The sequence below is a fragment of the Primulina tabacum genome, chromosome 1 (genome assembly GCF_025594145.1).
Source record: "Primulina tabacum isolate GXHZ01 chromosome 1, ASM2559414v2, whole genome shotgun sequence".
NCBI lineage: Eukaryota > Viridiplantae > Streptophyta > Magnoliopsida > Lamiales > Gesneriaceae > Primulina > Primulina tabacum.
This window is the reverse complement of record NC_134550.1, coordinates 1,062,131-1,079,038: the sequence shown is the minus strand read 5'-3', so window position 1 is coordinate 1,079,038 and position 16,908 is coordinate 1,062,131. Positions and strand designations below refer to the sequence as shown.

At 36.4% G+C, this 16,908-nt stretch overlaps 2 protein-coding genes across 3 annotated transcripts; one reads left to right on the top strand and one right to left on the bottom strand.

Annotated features, from left to right (window-relative positions):
* Positions 1 to 7,438: 7,438 nt before the first annotated feature.
* Positions 7,439 to 10,209, top strand: LOC142545186 (putative prolyl 4-hydroxylase 7). Of its 2 annotated transcripts, none has more exons than XM_075652317.1 (8): positions 7,439 to 7,666; positions 7,813 to 7,899; positions 7,975 to 8,032; positions 8,436 to 8,540; positions 8,808 to 8,865; positions 8,951 to 9,126; positions 9,216 to 9,276; positions 9,695 to 10,209. In XM_075652317.1, exons 1-8 carry the CDS (start codon positions 7,602 to 7,604, stop codon positions 10,000 to 10,002), a joined length of 918 nt encoding a protein of 305 aa, XP_075508432.1. In that variant the 5' UTR covers positions 7,439 to 7,601; the 3' UTR covers positions 10,003 to 10,209. The 2 variants fall into 2 exon arrangements, with proteins under 2 accessions (XP_075508432.1, XP_075508348.1); XM_075652233.1 differs by having other exon boundaries at positions 7,441 to 7,666; positions 7,810 to 7,899.
* A 1,560-nt stretch (positions 10,210 to 11,769) lies between these two features.
* Positions 11,770 to 15,331, bottom strand: LOC142545106 (protein ENHANCED DISEASE RESISTANCE 2-like). Its single transcript, XM_075652117.1, has 9 exons — positions 14,659 to 15,331; positions 14,129 to 14,206; positions 13,653 to 14,012; positions 13,314 to 13,449; positions 12,869 to 13,031; positions 12,606 to 12,734; positions 12,306 to 12,500; positions 12,091 to 12,213; positions 11,770 to 11,994 (listed from the first exon to the last, which is right to left on the bottom strand). The coding sequence occupies exons 1-9, from the start codon at positions 14,843 to 14,845 to the stop codon at positions 11,902 to 11,904; spliced, it is 1,464 nt and encodes a 487-aa protein (XP_075508232.1). The 5' UTR covers positions 14,846 to 15,331; the 3' UTR covers positions 11,770 to 11,901.
* Between the last annotated feature and the right edge of the window lie 1,577 nt (positions 15,332 to 16,908).

Genomic DNA, 16,908 nt, shown 5'->3' with positions numbered 1-16,908 from the left:
TTTACATGTTTCAACAAAATACGCTACAAAGTTGTAATCATCAACGTCGAACATAGCACAAATACATCGTCGAGCATCAATATCTGGAATCGTCTCTCCTCTAATTGCAACTTGTTTCATTTTAACATAGTTATACATACACAAGTTAGTTTACGCTCCACCAAGTATAATTCTCTCAATATTATTACGCTATTAGATCATGTTGATCTCTCAAATTTGAATGGAAGCTGATATCATGTGTTGATAATCGAACAGTTCAAATTTTGCATCATCATGAAAGATAGGAAAAAATATGTCAATAGATAACATATATGTAAATGTTAGGGATATTCCGTCGAGTGCAGTTGGTGGTTCTCATATGGTAATATAGTAGCACTATTTTAGTAGATACGTATAGTATAATATATTAAATTTAAAATTGAAAAATAATATCACTAATTCACTACACAATTAACTATTTTAGTAGATACGTATAGTATAATATATTAAATTTAAAATTGAAAAAGCTTATGCAAACCAAAGAAATAAAATTCATATGCATCACCAGATCTGCTCCTATCTTCACCTTATCAAATAAAAAAATATCATAATATAAAATACCAAAAGTACGTACTCTCACTTTTAGATATAATAAGTTGAATTACATATATAAATCTGGTCGAGAAGTACATACGTACCTTATAAATTTTCCTTCAGTTGCCACATGGATCATCTGATCATCATCTCATGTGAGAGTGAGAAATCGGAGGTGTTGGGAATTAAATTATCAAAGATCAAACTAATTTGAGAGAAAAATCAATCTATTTAATTTATAGATTTAATTTACAGAAAGAAATAAAAACTCTCAGATCTCACAGCACTCTCAAGGCTCTCCTCTAATTGGGATTAGGATTCCTCAACTGGGAATGAGATGATTTTAACAACGAGCTGAAGCCTCTATTTATAGAGGATATTCTGCACATGTTAATTGGTGTGAATGGACGATGGCAGCCATTGGAGAATCAACAATAGCTGCACCTATCGTGGACCTTCTAGATGGTGGCTGGAGATTTTCAATTTGAGTTCTTCAATTCTCCCCCTCCAGCCATATCCAAAACAAGTATTCCAGCTATGTCTCTGCATAGCTCTAACTTTTCTCGCGTTACCACTTTTATCAACATATCTGTTGGATTCTCCTTCGTATGAATCTTAACTAGTCTCAACAGTTGTCGATCCATAACTTCACGTATCCAATGATATCGAATATCAATATGCTTTGTACGGGAATGGTACATGGAGTTATTGCTTAAGTCGAGAGCACTTTGACTGTCGCAATGTACATTGTACTCTTTCTGCTTGATTCCAAGTTCTTGAAGATATCGCTTTAGCCACAACATTTCTTTCCCAGCTTCAGCGACAGCAATATACTCTGCTTCTGTTGTGGATAAAGCAACACACTTCTGCAGTCGTGACTGCCATGAGACAGCTCCCCCCGCGAAATTGTAGATATATCCTGAAGTAGATTTGTTACTATCAATATCTCCAGCCATATCTGCATCCGTATAGCCCTCCAATATTGGATCAGCTCCCCCGTAACAAAGACATAATTTAGTAGTACCCCTTAGATACTTGAGAATCCACTTTACTGCCTCCCAATGCTGCTTCCCAGGGTTGGAGAGAAAATGACTCACCTTTCCCACTGCATGAGCAATATCTGGCCTTGTGCATACCATTGCATACATCAAACTTCCAACAGCTGAAGAATATGGTATTGATGACATTTCCCCGATCTCTTTCTTGGATAAAGGACATGCACTCTTGCTCATCTTGAAATGATTGGCAAGTGGAATGCTGACTGGTTTGGCGTTGTTCATGTTGAACCTCTCGAGCACACGTTCAATGTATTTCTCCTGAGATAACCATAAACGTTGGTTGTTTCTGTCTCGAACAATCTGCATTCCCAAAATCTGTTGAGCTGGTCCTAAGTTCTTCATTTCAAAAAACATAGAGAGTTCATTCTTCAACTGACTAATCTTCGTTGTATCCTTTCCCACGATCATAATATCGTCTACATAAAGTAGAAGAGCAACGAAACTCCCGTCTGAAAATTTCTGAATGTAAACGCACTCATCTGCAGCAGTTTTCTTATAGCCTTGACTTGCCATGCATGAGTCAAACTTCTTGTACCACACTGCCTTGGTGCCTGCTTTAGACCGTACAAGCTTTTCTTAAGCTTGCAAACGAGGTTATCACCTGAAACCTCAAAACCTTCTGGCTGCTCCATATAGATTTCTTCTTTTAAATCTCCGTGAAGAAAAGCTGTCTTCACGTCCATCTGTTCAAGCTCCAAGTTCATACTTGCTACCAAGCCAAGTATAACTCGGATTGACGTCATCTTGACTACTGGTGAAAATATCTCATCAAAGTCAATTTCTTTCTTCTGTTGAAATCCTTTGACTACCAATCGTGCTTTGTATTTCACTACTTGTCCGCTGCCATCTTTCTTTATCTTGAACACCCATTTGTTTCTTAGTGCCTTCTTCCCTTTTGGAAGTTCTACGATCTCATAAGTGTGATTCTTCTGCAGAGATTCCATCTCATCTTGCATTGCTGAAAACCATGTTTCTTTGTCCTTATGAGATAGTGCTTCTCGAAAACTCTCTGGTTCTCCATCTTCAGTAAGCAGAAGGTACTCGGATTCCGTATATCTTCTAGATGGAATTCGTCCTCGTTCAGACCTACGAACTTCTGGAATAGTCTGAGAAGATTCACCATCATCTGGGCCTTGTGATGATCCTGGAACATCTGGTGGAGTGGGTTGTGGCTCCCCCTGCTCAACACCCCTTTCTTCCTCAGCTTCTGCTTCTGGCATGTATTCTGTCACTATATCGGATGGGTTTAGTGCTGCATCTGAATTTAGAGCACCAACATTTGACTTCTGAGACATTGTAGGTTTTTCAATGTCTTCTATTGTTTGGCTTTCATGGAACACAATGTCCCTGCTTCTGATCACCTTTTTCTCCTTTGGATCCCATAGTCTGTATCCAAATTCTTCATCTCCATAGCCAATGAAAATGCATGGAGTGGTTCTTGCATCAAGCTTTTGTCTGAGCTCCTTGGATACATGTGCATACGCCAAACATCCAAATACTCTTAAGTGTGAGTATGATGGATCCTTTCCAGACCACAGTTTCTCCGGAACTTCAAAATTCAGTGATACTGATGGTGATCTGTTGATCAGGTAACAGGCGGTTCTGACTGCTTCTCCCCTAGAATGACTTTGGCAGTTTAGCCATACTGAGCATACTCCGAACACGTTCCATGATTGTCCGGTTCATTCTTTCGGCTACACCGTTGTGTTGAGGGGTGCGAGGGACCGTCTTCTCATGTCGAATGCCGCATGTTTTGCAATACGCATCGAACACCTTGGAAGTGTATTCGCCTCCATTATCTGACCGGAGACATTTCAATTTCTTCCCAGTCTCACGTTCTACCATGACATGAAACATTTTGAAGTATTCGAATACCTGGTCCTTTGTTTTCAGGAAATAGACCCACACCTTTCGAGAAGCATCATCAATGAAAGTCAGAAAATATTTATTTCCGCCTAGTGATTCATCCTCCAGGGGACCGCAAACGTCAGAGTGTATCAGACTGAGCAACTCTGATCTTCTCGTTGAATAGGAACTGAATGAGACTCTGTGCTGCTTACCAAATAGACAATGAATGCAAGGATCTGGCGCAGCATCTTTGTCAACGATGATAAGCTCTTTCTTTATTAGGGTAGACAACCCTTTCTCACTCATATGGCCGAGTCTCTGGTGCCACAAATTTTGAGAACCCTCCTTCTCAGCTACGTTGAGGGTGTCTGTACATATCTTCATGTGAGTCTTGTACAGTGTGCCACAAATGTGTCCTCGAGCGACTATCAAAGCACCATTTGACATCTTCCATGTGCCATTGCTGAAATGATTATCATAGCCCTGGTTGTCAAGGGCTATTCCAGAAAGAAGATTGAGCCGAAGATCTGGCACATGTCTGACATCCTTCAAAGTGATTGTACTTCCAACACTTGTCTTTATTTGGATATCTCCAATTCCTACAATCCCAGAGGAACTGGAATTTCCCATCTTCACTGCTCCAAAGTCACCAGCTTTGTATGTCATGAAGTATTCCTTGTGCGAAGTCACGTGGTAGGAAGCTGCAGTATCTACCACCCATTCTGTGTCTTCTTTTGAAACGTGAAGGCATGTCTCATTATGGGTCGAACAGAACGCTACATCTCCAGGAATGATGACTAGCGTTTCTCCACCCTTGTTCTTCGACTGGGAACTGCTCTGGCCTTGCTCCTCTAGCCATTTGTAGCAATTCTTCTTCATATGACCCTCTATTCCACAGTGATGACATTTATACGAAGGTTTTCTGCCATCGGTGGATCTGCCTCTGCTTTTGCTTCTGCCTCTCCATTTGCCTTTACCCCTTTGTTGTTTCTCTTGTTGCCTTCCTCGGGGCTCTGTGACAAGAGCATGAGTCTGGTCTGTGCTCATATCCTTTCTCCTGGCCTCCTCGTTGAACAGGGCATCCTTAACCATGGACATGGTAAGTTTGCCATCTGGAGCCGAGTTGCTGAGAGAAACTACAAGTGTTTCCCAGCTATCAGGAAGCGAACTGAGAAGTAGGAGTGCCTGCATCTCATCTCCAAGCGGCATCTCTACAGACGATAATTGATTTAGCAGACTCTGGTACTCACTGGTATGCTCGGCAACAGAAGTTTCACTTTTGAACTTCATATTGACTAACCGCCTCATCAACAGGGCTTTATTCCGAGTGGTCTTGGCCTGGTACATGTCCTCCAGCTTCTTCCAGAGAGCATATGCGTCTGTCTCCTGTGCAACATGGTGGAAGACACTATGATCAATCCATTGTCAGATTTGACCAATAGATTTCGGTTTAATTTCCTCCACTCTGACGCTTTGGTTGGATCAGGATTTTCACCTTTCAATTCTACGGGATCGAACAAATCTTTACAGCTGAGGAGATCTTCCATCCGAGGTTTCCACAGCATGTAGTTGGTTGCCGTGAGCATAATCATAGCTCCAGAATATGATGTTGACTCTTCTGTGGTCATCTTCAATATTTATTTATCAAAATAGGAGCTGAATCTCGTAAAACGAAGTACACCGTTGTGTCCGGAACGGCCGAAAATGGTGGAATAGGCACTTCGGGGTCAGAAAAATTCTATTGCTGAAACTTTTGGGATCACTATATAACTTTCTGATAGTTCAGGGGTCTCTAAGTCATTACCAAAAGTTCAGGGGCCATTCTGTACTTTAGGAAAGATAAAGGACCATTTTGAAACGAGCAGAAAATATAAGGACCAAAATGCAATTTTCAGAAAATTGAATAGTGCTGATGACGTGGCACTGACTGGACGCTTACGTGGCAATGACGTGGCGCTGACTGGAAGCTTACGTGGCAATGACGTGGCGGGCACGGTTCATCATCTTCTTCGTAAAGAACTTTTGAAAAATCACAAAAAATTCGTTTGATGTCCGATTTTCGATCTGAAAATACCGGTAGACTCTTGGGAACGAGAGCTACGTCGTGGTATAATCAAAACAAGATTTCAGACACTTTCACGAAATAGAATTTTTCACAGAGAGCTCTCCTTTGATGGCTAATACCTCTAACCAGGCTCTGATACCACTTGTTGGGAACTAAACTATCAAAGATCAAACTAATTTGAGAGAAAAATCAATCTATTCAATTCATAGATTTAATTTACAGAAAGAAATAAAAACTCTCAGATCTCACAGCACTCTCAAGGCTCTCCTCTACTTGGGATTATGATTCCTCAACTGGGAATGAGATGCTTTAAACAACGAGCTGAAGCCTCTATTTATAGAGGATATTCTGCACATGTTAATTGGTGTGAATGGACGATGGCAGCCATTGGAAAATCAACAATAGCATCACCTACCGTGGACCTTCTAGATGGTGGCTGGAGATTTCCAATTTGAGTTCTTCAGGAGGCGGCTTAAGTCGAGGGGAGATGATGCTTAACGAAGAAAAACATCGAATCGAACTGCATTAGGCATCATCTCTCCTGCGACCGAAGTCCCCGGCAAACACTTTCCTTCATCTTCTTTATAAATCATGTAAATGACAAAAAATATAATGGAGCATTTATGTTTTTTTTTTTTTGGTGTTAGCTTAAGCAGGTCGCAGTTGACGTTTAATTAACTATTTATTTGGAACTAATCAAATGTGGTCCTTAATAAATTTGTACAGCTGGATGTGAACTGGAATTCTTTCAAACTCATCGTCGTTGAAATTTATTTTGTATACGTCACGGTATATGACGTCAGGTTTTGGGATTTCATTCGTCACTCTTTCTTAAATTTCTGGTTTAATTTCACACAAATTAATGACTTTCGAGTAAAAAAATTATAAATAGGTTATGAAGATATACAGTCACATTTGTTGTGTGTGTATTAGCTGATAATTACTGTTACACGTTTGGTCACAGAATCATATCAAATTTTAAAGAAAAATATAGTTTTTGGTCATATAAGTTGCTTGCGATTTTGATCTTTTAACTAGTTGAATTCTACTTCCATTCATTTATCTTTTTTTTTTTTGTAAATTTAGTTATTTTTTCATGATAGTACTGACATGACGTCACTCATTGCTGACATTTGTGTTGGTGTTGACATGTCTAACATCACGCCAATATTATGAAAATGTGCTAAAATTGTAAAACAAATGACTAAAATTGCATAACAAACAAATATGGTGGATTTAATCTAACAATATAATCACTTAAAGAACTAAATTCGCAAAGAAACCAAGATACTGGACGAATGTTGTAATTTTCCTTTAGTTCTACAATCATAAATTCAGTTCCTAGCAGCTTCACGCCGTATTGTGGTCCTTTTGATCCATATGTACCGATTAGATTTGGGTATTTAGCTAGACAATACTCTATTATCAATATAATGGTGATATGTATGTTTCAAAGTATCTCAATTTGTTAAAGTGTACTTAGAGAAAATATAAACACATATCTTAGGAGTGTTTTTTAAAAAAGATTATGATTTCGTATAGGTGAAAAAAGTGAGTGTTATTTGAAAATAAAATTGAAAAATCGAAAATTATAAGTCAAAACAAACAATATTTTTTAGCGAGTAAAAAACTCTCTTATTTGATTAACTATTTTCTGGATTATTCTCATTTTGATTGCACTAAACTGGATCACATTTTTTTTTTTAAAAAAAAATTTACATCAAAAAGTTATGTTATTTACTTATTAAAGAACAGATAGAGGGTTATTTTTTTATATTTTATTTTAAAATAATTAGTAAAACAATTCTGATATAACGATTAGGCCGATCTAAAATGGGCCTTGTCTTTGCCGGAATCGATTTAAGCCCAATTACCATCCTAATTATTATTAGTTTTAGCGAACAGTTTCCCAGTGAAACCGTTTACCGTGCAGCAATCGATTCATTAATCGGTCTTCGTGACGCAGTGCAGTCCACTGGATTGACTTCCGTCATTCGACAGAAAATCCCATCAAGATTTCGTTGCCCACCGCAGAGAAAAGCGGCAGATTTTGATAGATGGTCATGGGCCTGAGGATTTTTCTATTAATTTCTCTGTGTTTTTTTGTTCATTCGTCTCATGGGTATGTTCCCTTTTTTCTCGGGAAAAAGTATGTTTTGATTCCAAAAGAGATTTTTTGTCTCATGGGTCTCTTTCTCATTGTAGAATTTAAATCGTGGCTGTTGGTTTTTGGTATACTTAGAACTGTTTTTGATTGGATTGCAGCAGCAAAGAGTCGGTGTTGAAATTGGTAACTGGTGCCTCATCATCCCCGTTGGATCCGACCCGGGTCACCCAAATCTCTTGGAGTCCCAGGTTTTTTCCGCTCAAAGATGTGTTTTTATATATGTTTTTTTAATATATGATGATGGTTGTGTTGTTTTTCTACAGGGCTTTCGTATACCGAGGATTTTTGACCGATGAAGAGTGTGATCATCTCATTCTCCTGGTTAGCCTATTACTTCGTTTCTCGCACCTTTTATGCTTGTTGGGTACGTGGTTTGATGTGATCCATGGAAAGTGTAAGAATTTGTGAGATGATAATGTACATGTATTGAAGAACGTGGAATGTGCTCGTACTATTGTTGTTTATTCCTTGCGTGTTTTCCCTCTATTATACTTGTGGAGTTGATCATTTTCCACAGATTTATATCTGTGTTTCTTGGAGGAGTGCGAGAGAGACAAAGAGGTGATTTGCTCCGGCTTTTAAATGCTTTCAATCCGAGAGTTTTAAGAATAGTTTGATGGCTTCTTTTCGTTGAATTTATTGTGAAATAGTGTTTGGAAAATGAAAAAATTCATGATTTTGTAATAAAAGTGCTTTAAATAATTTTTAAAATTTCTGTGAACAGGCAAAAGATAAGCTAGAGAAGTCTATGGTAGCCGACAATGATTCTGGCAAGAGTATAGAGAGTGAAGTCCGGACGAGTTCTGGCATGTTTCTTGACAAAGGACAGGTAGTGAAATCTTGATTCACTTAACCTGATTCAAACAATTTTATATTGCATTGTTTCAAAATTTGAATATTTAGACCTTCAGTACTTTTAATTTATCTTTTGATTAGAGTTAGATACAGCGAGGAACATAGTTTCAGCATATGGAGTCTTGATTTTCTATAACAACGAAGCATGCTAAAATGTTGACATTAAGATTTGAGCTAAATAAAGATATTAATTATCTTCAGTGTTTAGCATGGTCATTTTATTCATTTTTCTACTTTCAAGGATAAAATAGTTGCCAGTATTGAGACAAAACTTGCCGCATGGACTTTTCTCCCTCCAGGTACTCTGAAACAACCATGTTGAGGACCAGTTGTGTCATTATTCCAATCAATTCTTCTTACTGATTGTATATATGTGTGATGTAGAGAATGGGGAGGCCATCCAGATATTGCATTATGAGCACGGCCAAAAGTATGAGCCACATTTTGATTATTTTCATGACAAGGCCAATCAAGAATTGGGCGGTCACCGAGTGGCAACTGTACTCATGTACTTGTCGAATGTGGAGAAGGGCGGGGAAACTGTTTTTCCTAATTCAGAGGTAAGTAATACCATGTGTATTTACATGTATACCTATACACTTAACACAGAAAAGCTCTATTGTTTGATAACATTATATTGATTATGCAGGCAAAAGATAAACAAATAAAGGGTGATGATTGGTCTGACTGCGCTAAAGAAGGTTATGCAGGTATGCACAACTTCACAACGTACTGTGCAAAATTGATCATCGGTGACACGCCCTAGGTCAACATCTCCATGCAAACACGACTCCACATAGTGGCCTACTTCAGATTCATGTTCTATTAACAAAAATTATTAACCCAGTGTGTTGAAGTAAGTCTTGTGACCTTTATGGAAACTTTCTAATGAATTGACGTGAGACAAGTATATTGGATTAAGAAGACGAGTTTGATGGGCGATTTTCACATTATTGGTGGAATGCATCACTACACGACATCATTGGGGCGAATCAAACAAAGACGAAACTGGAATGGACTTAGATAACTTTGATTCCTCTCTATTTACCTGTGGAGATGGAGTGTGGTTTTTCTTTTTTATATTCTTTAAAATGGCTTTCTTATACCGTTTTCCTGTTCTATTAACAGTGAAACCAAGAAAGGGTGATGCCCTATTATTTTTCAGCCTTCACCCTGATGCAAATACAGATCCTTCTAGCTTGCACGGTAGCTGTCCTGTCATCGAAGGTGAGAAGTGGTCAGCCACGAAGTGGATTCATGTGAGATCTTTCGATTCACCAGCCCGTTCAACAAATGGTGATTGTGTTGATGAGAATCCAAATTGCACGGCATGGGCTCTTCGAGGGGAGTGCGAAAAAAATCCAAACTACATGATTGGCTCTAAAGAGGGTGCGGGTTATTGCAGGAAGAGCTGCAAAGTGTGCTCATCCAAGTAACTTATCATGGCCCTTTTCATTTAAAGTTGAGAGCGCAAGTTATAGGTGACCATAGTGTATAATCGAATGATGTTGTCATAATACCAAAATTGAACATATATAAAGGGGAAGTTGTGCGGTCAAGCAATTTGCCATTGCTGTCTTTATTGTGACGTGATTTCTGGATGACAGATGAACATTAGAGTGTGCTTTTGATCGATTTAATTATCCGTTAATCGATTTTTTGAAGGTCAAATTACGAAAAACAATATTATTTTTAATTATTGGGGTCTGTATTTAACTAAAATCGGATTAACTGAATTGATTTTTCATTGATATCAAACTAAATGACTGAAAATTTACACACAAAAAAACAAAAAACAGAAACAAATTCAAATACTTGAATCCAAACTAACTTAGTCGGAATAACATAAATAAAGTATGTTTCTCACTAAATTTGAACCGTTCTATGATGAAAGCAAAGCAAAACATTGGAAGTTGAACTTGTTAGAGTAGAATAATGAATAAGTCAACTTGTAGATGTATGTAAAACAGTCTTTTATTCAATTAATTATAATTTTATTTGGTCCTTTGTATTTATGCATTTGCTTAAATTTTAATTTGTTGAGATTATTATAGTCAATGAGAAATCTGATTACGAAATTATTACTAATTATAAAACACATTATAATATCTAAATTAGTTATTGGTCGATGAGCTCTCAAATAGTGAAAAATACGATTCTTGTTCGTATAAATCCAATAGGTGTATAGTGTCATATTTCACAAGGTAGATTCAATCGGTTGATGGACTTGATTTTGGCGCAGTGTGACCGTGACAATGTGTACTATTGGAATCTGAGTGAGACAAAACAAAGAGTTGTGATAATCTCTATTTGTGAATAATATGATTGTATATAAATCATAGGCGAATGATTGTCTTCGGAGTTGACAAATCGAATCTTTCTAAAATGTCCTTTGCATGTCCAAGGCGAATCCCGGAGCTGAATCCCAACAAAACCAAAGTGATCAAGACAGTGTTTGCAATAATTTCTACTTATTTTGAAATTCTTTTTTATAGATTATAGAAAAATTGGTGATAAGTGAAAACAGAGTGTATGAAAATAAAATTCAAATTCCAATTTTTTTACATATTATTTTGTATATAACTAGACAATATGATTGTTTCAAAATTTATATAAGATTAATAAAAAAACAAACGATAAATTTGTATAAATACAAAAAATACGTAAGAAATTTGAAAATTTAAATATAAAAAAACGAAAAAAAAATTGTTTTTTATTAATTAACTTTGTAATAAAATATGATTGAAATTTAAAAACTCTTAAAATCTCATGTGTATATATATATATCTTAAAATTTTAAAAACCTCCTAAAATAATTATAAAAAAGGGCGTGAATGTGAAAAAAAATATGGTAAAAATAATTGAGGACAATTATGAAATATGATAAGTATTTTAAGCATACAAATGTCAAATTATAATTTAAAATTATGAACAAAAAAACATAAGAAAAAAAATAACATCACAACCTTACTTCTAATTTTTAGTTAAAAAAATTATATAAGTTGAAGATGTAGGTATTTCCAATCACCCCAAAGCAATTTCGCATAACTAAAATCTAGAAAATACTTGCTAGAAGCTCTCCAAGACACTCCCTAACTCAGTTCGCAGGATTAGTTTGGTTAAACAAAGCTTTTGATCGCCCATAATTATCATATCAGCCTCACTATCAGTGGGAATTTACACAAGGAAAATAGTTCGCTAACTCAGCTAAAAAATGGAACTTTATCGAGATTGACACTCGGATTTCAACACCGTACAATTCAACAGAGTAAAAAATCTAATACGTAAGACGTCAGCAATCTTAAAATTCAAGAATTTTTTTTTGCTTTCTTGATTCATAGGCTAAGTTGGCTGAAGTTAGAGTAATCGATTTCTTTTAATCTTATACAGCATAGTATACACTCTGGCAAATCTTCTGCCTTGTTTTCCTGCATAAATTTATACCAAGAATACGTTAAAAACCGGGCTTTTCTTTTCTTTTGTTTACGTAGCCCTGGTTAGGACAGATTCTTATAAACATCTACCTGTATTGTGAGACCAAAATCAAAGATACAATGTTTAATTCTGTCTTGAAATGTTTCGAACCCTTTTCGAGCAATGTAACCGAATCTGTGAATATCTAAATCGATCTCCAAGTAGTTTTCTCCCTGCAGAGGTTTTATTATAAAGCCATAGTAAAATATGAATCCCTACTAATGTATTCAGTGTTCAGAACTTTAAATGCTATCCGAAACTTTACCGAGTAAAATTCATGCTGAGGACGTGAGAGAACCGGCTTCTCGTTGTAAGCATGCATGAGTTTCCTCTCAGCCCCATTTAACTCAAGATCGTCAATATTCACAACCCCAGCCAAAATTTTTAATCTTTCCCTCACGGGGACAATCGTATCTATGGGAAAACCTTTGATCTTCTCAGTTTCATTATCGATTATCCTCTGATTTACAATAAGCGCGAACAAATACTTAAGAAGACTATGAAAATCGATGAGTAAAAACAGAACAGAAATGAATATAAAATATAGAGAAGGGCATCCTCTTACCCTGAAATTCTCTTGAAATGGAACCGGAAGGCATTTGGAATAATTTTCTAAAAGCTTGAAGTAGAAAACAACGTTCATTCCTGGGCCGTCGTTCTCGTTTTGGAAGATTGTAGCGGTATAAAGTGGAATCTGAAGGGAAAATAGGAGCAATAATAAAATGTCTTGGTGTTCAATTCTTGAGCAGATAGTTTCTGTCATACAGATATGTCCGTTGTTCAACCTATCCTCTCTTCTTCAATAAATATAATGTATCCAAGTCATACCTGAAGGTTTACAACAAGAATAGGAGGGACTTCACCAGATGAATCAATGGCGGGAAGCTCCACAAATTGTGCCACGTGATTAATTTTGCGAGAAGATAAGAATAAATCTGCTCCAAAAGGAACATATGCGGCAAAACTCGAAGCAATCTCTTTCCTTTTATCCCTGTCAAAACACATACAGCGGAATTCATTTCGTTAAAGTTGTATGTGTGTCAGAAAATGTGTACGCTGTTATTGGACAACAGTAATTGCCATTACTATCTAGTGTGGCTTGTCTTTGTGTTACAGCTACCGAGATGTATGTAGTGTTTGGGGATGCTGCCATTTAAAAGATTTAAGTTGTAGTTTTATTACTAGTGGTAGCTTTGGTATAAATGCAAAAGCTTATAGTTGTCATTGAGAAATTCACATAAAAAATAGGAACTAAAACATAGCATGCTCTTACTTATTATAGTTCCGTCCCCGGACTTTAAAGGTATTCGGATCAATCTGCGACCAAGACCCTGGCATTTTCTTCTCTAAAGAGGAACACATAATTTGTGAACCGGCTATTGGTCTTTGTGTAATGGGCTTTGTATTCGCTGAGATAGAAAACAGATAGAATCAATAAATCGAAGGAAAAAATTTCAAATGCTGAAATATAGCCATCTCGAGAAAAAGAAGAACTCGACACACATAATATCTCCCGATTCGTTGTTATTTTCTTCTCTACTTTTCCAACTGAGGAGATCTAGTCATCATGATTCATGACATTGCATAGGAAATGAAAAGCCAAAACACTTACATATTATAGTATTCTCTTGTCCCTCTTTCCATTTGAAAGATGGAATAAGGGACATTTTTTTCCTGGTAATTAGACCTCCCGAATTAGGCGATTTTCTCTTTCCATCCAACGACTCATCACAAGCAAGACAAGGAAGCAATGTGTTCGACAGGAATCCGCAGCTATGCAAAGGTACCTTCTGATCCTTGTCAACAGTTTCGTCAATGCATGGGTCAGACGACTTTTCCAAACTAGATGGATCCTTCACCTCATTTTGAGAATCATCGTAATTCAGCTGAGAATCAGAACCAGAGTTTTGCGTCACATAGTTCGAAAATCTTGGAGTAACACCAGTAGAGATAGATCCGGCTTGAGATACATCTGCACAAGATTAATCAAGTTCTATGATAGACGTGATGGATTTGCAAGTCATGGCTTCATAAAATAAGGAAATTTTCAATCTTAAGTGATGGAAACTGGAAAGTCGAAAGACTTACCATCCTGAACACTGTAAAATTCGTCTTCGCAATCGGAATCAATAACTGAGTCAGGATCAGACCATGAATCTGCATTTCCTTTTTAAGACCATCAAACAACTTTCAGTGCATTGACAAACCATTTCTTACACATTATAGACGAATCCAATAATTCAATCATATCTTCAAATGTAGGCTAAGATCACTTTGAACCCACTTTAATCACCCATGGAAACAAAATGGATGTCATTTGGGATTTTTTTTTTCCAGCAGAAGAGAAAACTTTCTATATATAACACATATATACCTTCATAAATAATTTTTTCTGCTGAACCAAAATGACTTGATGAACCGCGAAAACTCCAACACTTCTGTGGAAAATCATGGAAACACACAAATGCAACTAAAGTACATCTCTTCAGCTCCGACAGAGGAATCATTAACCCAAAAAAATTACTAAATCCCAACTTAAAACTCAAAAAAAAAAAGACCAAATCAACCTCAAAAAGACCGAACCAGCACAAGGGGGTAAAAGAAGTCAAAGTAGAAACCTTGGAATGCAGGATTACAGTAAGAAAGATCCGTTTGACTAGACGGTTCGACCCGATTATTCTGTTTGTTGGAAGGACAGTGGGTCGTCTTCTTCCTCCTTGCTCTTTGCATCCTCCGCTTCCTCTGCAAATTCAATTTGCTTCTCACCCCCACACACCCTTTGGGTTTCGATCCACATATCCCCATTCTTCCAACTTTACCAACAGATTAGGCAGAAAGATTTGCGAAAGTCTTTGATGAAGCTAAAAATGGAGTCTTTGTGCATTTATATTCACATACACGTAGTTAGGTGAAGCGGGTAAGGATTATCATTCAAGTACAATATAAAAATCAGGTGCCCAAGAAAAGGTGCCGTGGCTTAACTTCATTGAATTCAAGAACCCATCAAATTCATTTATTGACTCCAATTGTTGTCTATGTTTTATTAAGAAAGGGAATCGCGACTCCGGATTGGTCAACGAAAACTTTGTTGTGACTAGTGCAGCTCGCGCACGAGCCTTTTCTGGTCAGGGAAATTTCTGCCACCTGTCGAGCGGAGATTGGGTCCCGTGGGACCTGAGCTGAGCCACGATCCAGAGTTGAAACGCGTGGTGAGAACGAGGCGGCCAATGGCGGGCGGAGGACGGCGTCATTTTTGCGAGGAGTGACCTACACGACGGCGTTTTTGCCAGGTAATGCTCGCCCAGTATGTGGATTTGTTGGTGCACGTGTTGGTATAAAATATTAATACGTGCGCCACCCGATATTTGTTAATATCAATCGTCTCATTCCCTCCTAAACATGGTAGGTTCGATTGAGATATTTATTAGGAAAAATTACATTGTTTTTTTTTTATTATTTCTAGTATATTGTTATTCTTATAATTTGTATTTTCGTCATTTTACCGTTTAATTCACATCCATGACCCACTAATTTACATTTTTTTAAATTTTAAATTTTTATTCATTGAGTATTGACGCAACACAAAAAAATTATAATGTGTCCCCAAAAATTACTAACTCGGTGTCAAACATTGCTAACGTATTCGATATCACATCAACACTCAAGTGAAAAATAACCAAAATTGAAAGTAAGATGAAAATTAATGTGTTTAGTATTGTTAATGGACCGATAACATGATCCAAGATAAAAAAAAATGGGCAAATTAGATGACAAAAAAATATAATTCTCTTTTTATTGTTGTTTCATGTTATGTGTAAATTAATTATATATATTTTATTAATGCATATACTTTACGTTTATATCGATATATGTAAAATAAAATATAAAATATATATGTGTAAGCTGATATGTGAAACAACTCGTAATAAATTGCATGATTATCCTCTTTTTGTGATGTTAAGTTAGACTATTTGTGTTTGTGCAAACCATTATAAATCTCCATGATTTTTTTTCCCTTTTCTGTATATGATCTTAGTTAATATTTAAAGTCCACTATCATCTTATAGATTCCCAATATCTAAAGTCTGCTATCATTTTTTCATCAAAATAGCTTTGTTCATCAAAGCTACAACACTGAAATCAATTTATATTACAGCCGAGCCGAGCCGAGCCGAGCCGAGGCGAGTCGAGTCGAGTGAGCTCGGGTCAAATCCTTTGATGAATATCATGAGTTTTGCGACGACCATAGTAGTCATCATTAAAATCTATGAACTTTGCCCTTGGATGAATATATTTTTTGTCCCCCGCCCCATTTATGGTCCTGTCACGGAATTAGGCTTTAACATTTAATCTATTGGACTAGTTGTGTTTTTATTAAAAAAGATAAATATTGTCATTTGAAACACTCATTTTTTTAACCAACAAACTAACATATTTGATTTCGGGGATGATTTGAAATATTGAAATTCATTTTGGGTGTATTAGAAAATCATTACAAATATCATTAAAATTGTATATACCGAGTGAATTTGAGTTTGAAATCTATAATTTCAAATTCATCTATCCATATTTAATGAAAATGATACATAAGTTGTGCTTTGATTGATGTTGGATATCAAATCCACTTATTTCATAATCATCCACTAGTTTGGATGGACAAAACTCTAATGAATTTGAAATTTAATCGATATCAAGTTAGATAATTTTAATGATAATTACAATAAATTTTAATACACTCAAAATACGTGCCATTTAAAATATATTTTCTTAAATTAATTAAGATCTAACTCCAAATCAATTTTTTCTATCCAAACGCAATTAGCGTATGGGACTTGTGATATATACACGTTCATGATATATTATACGGT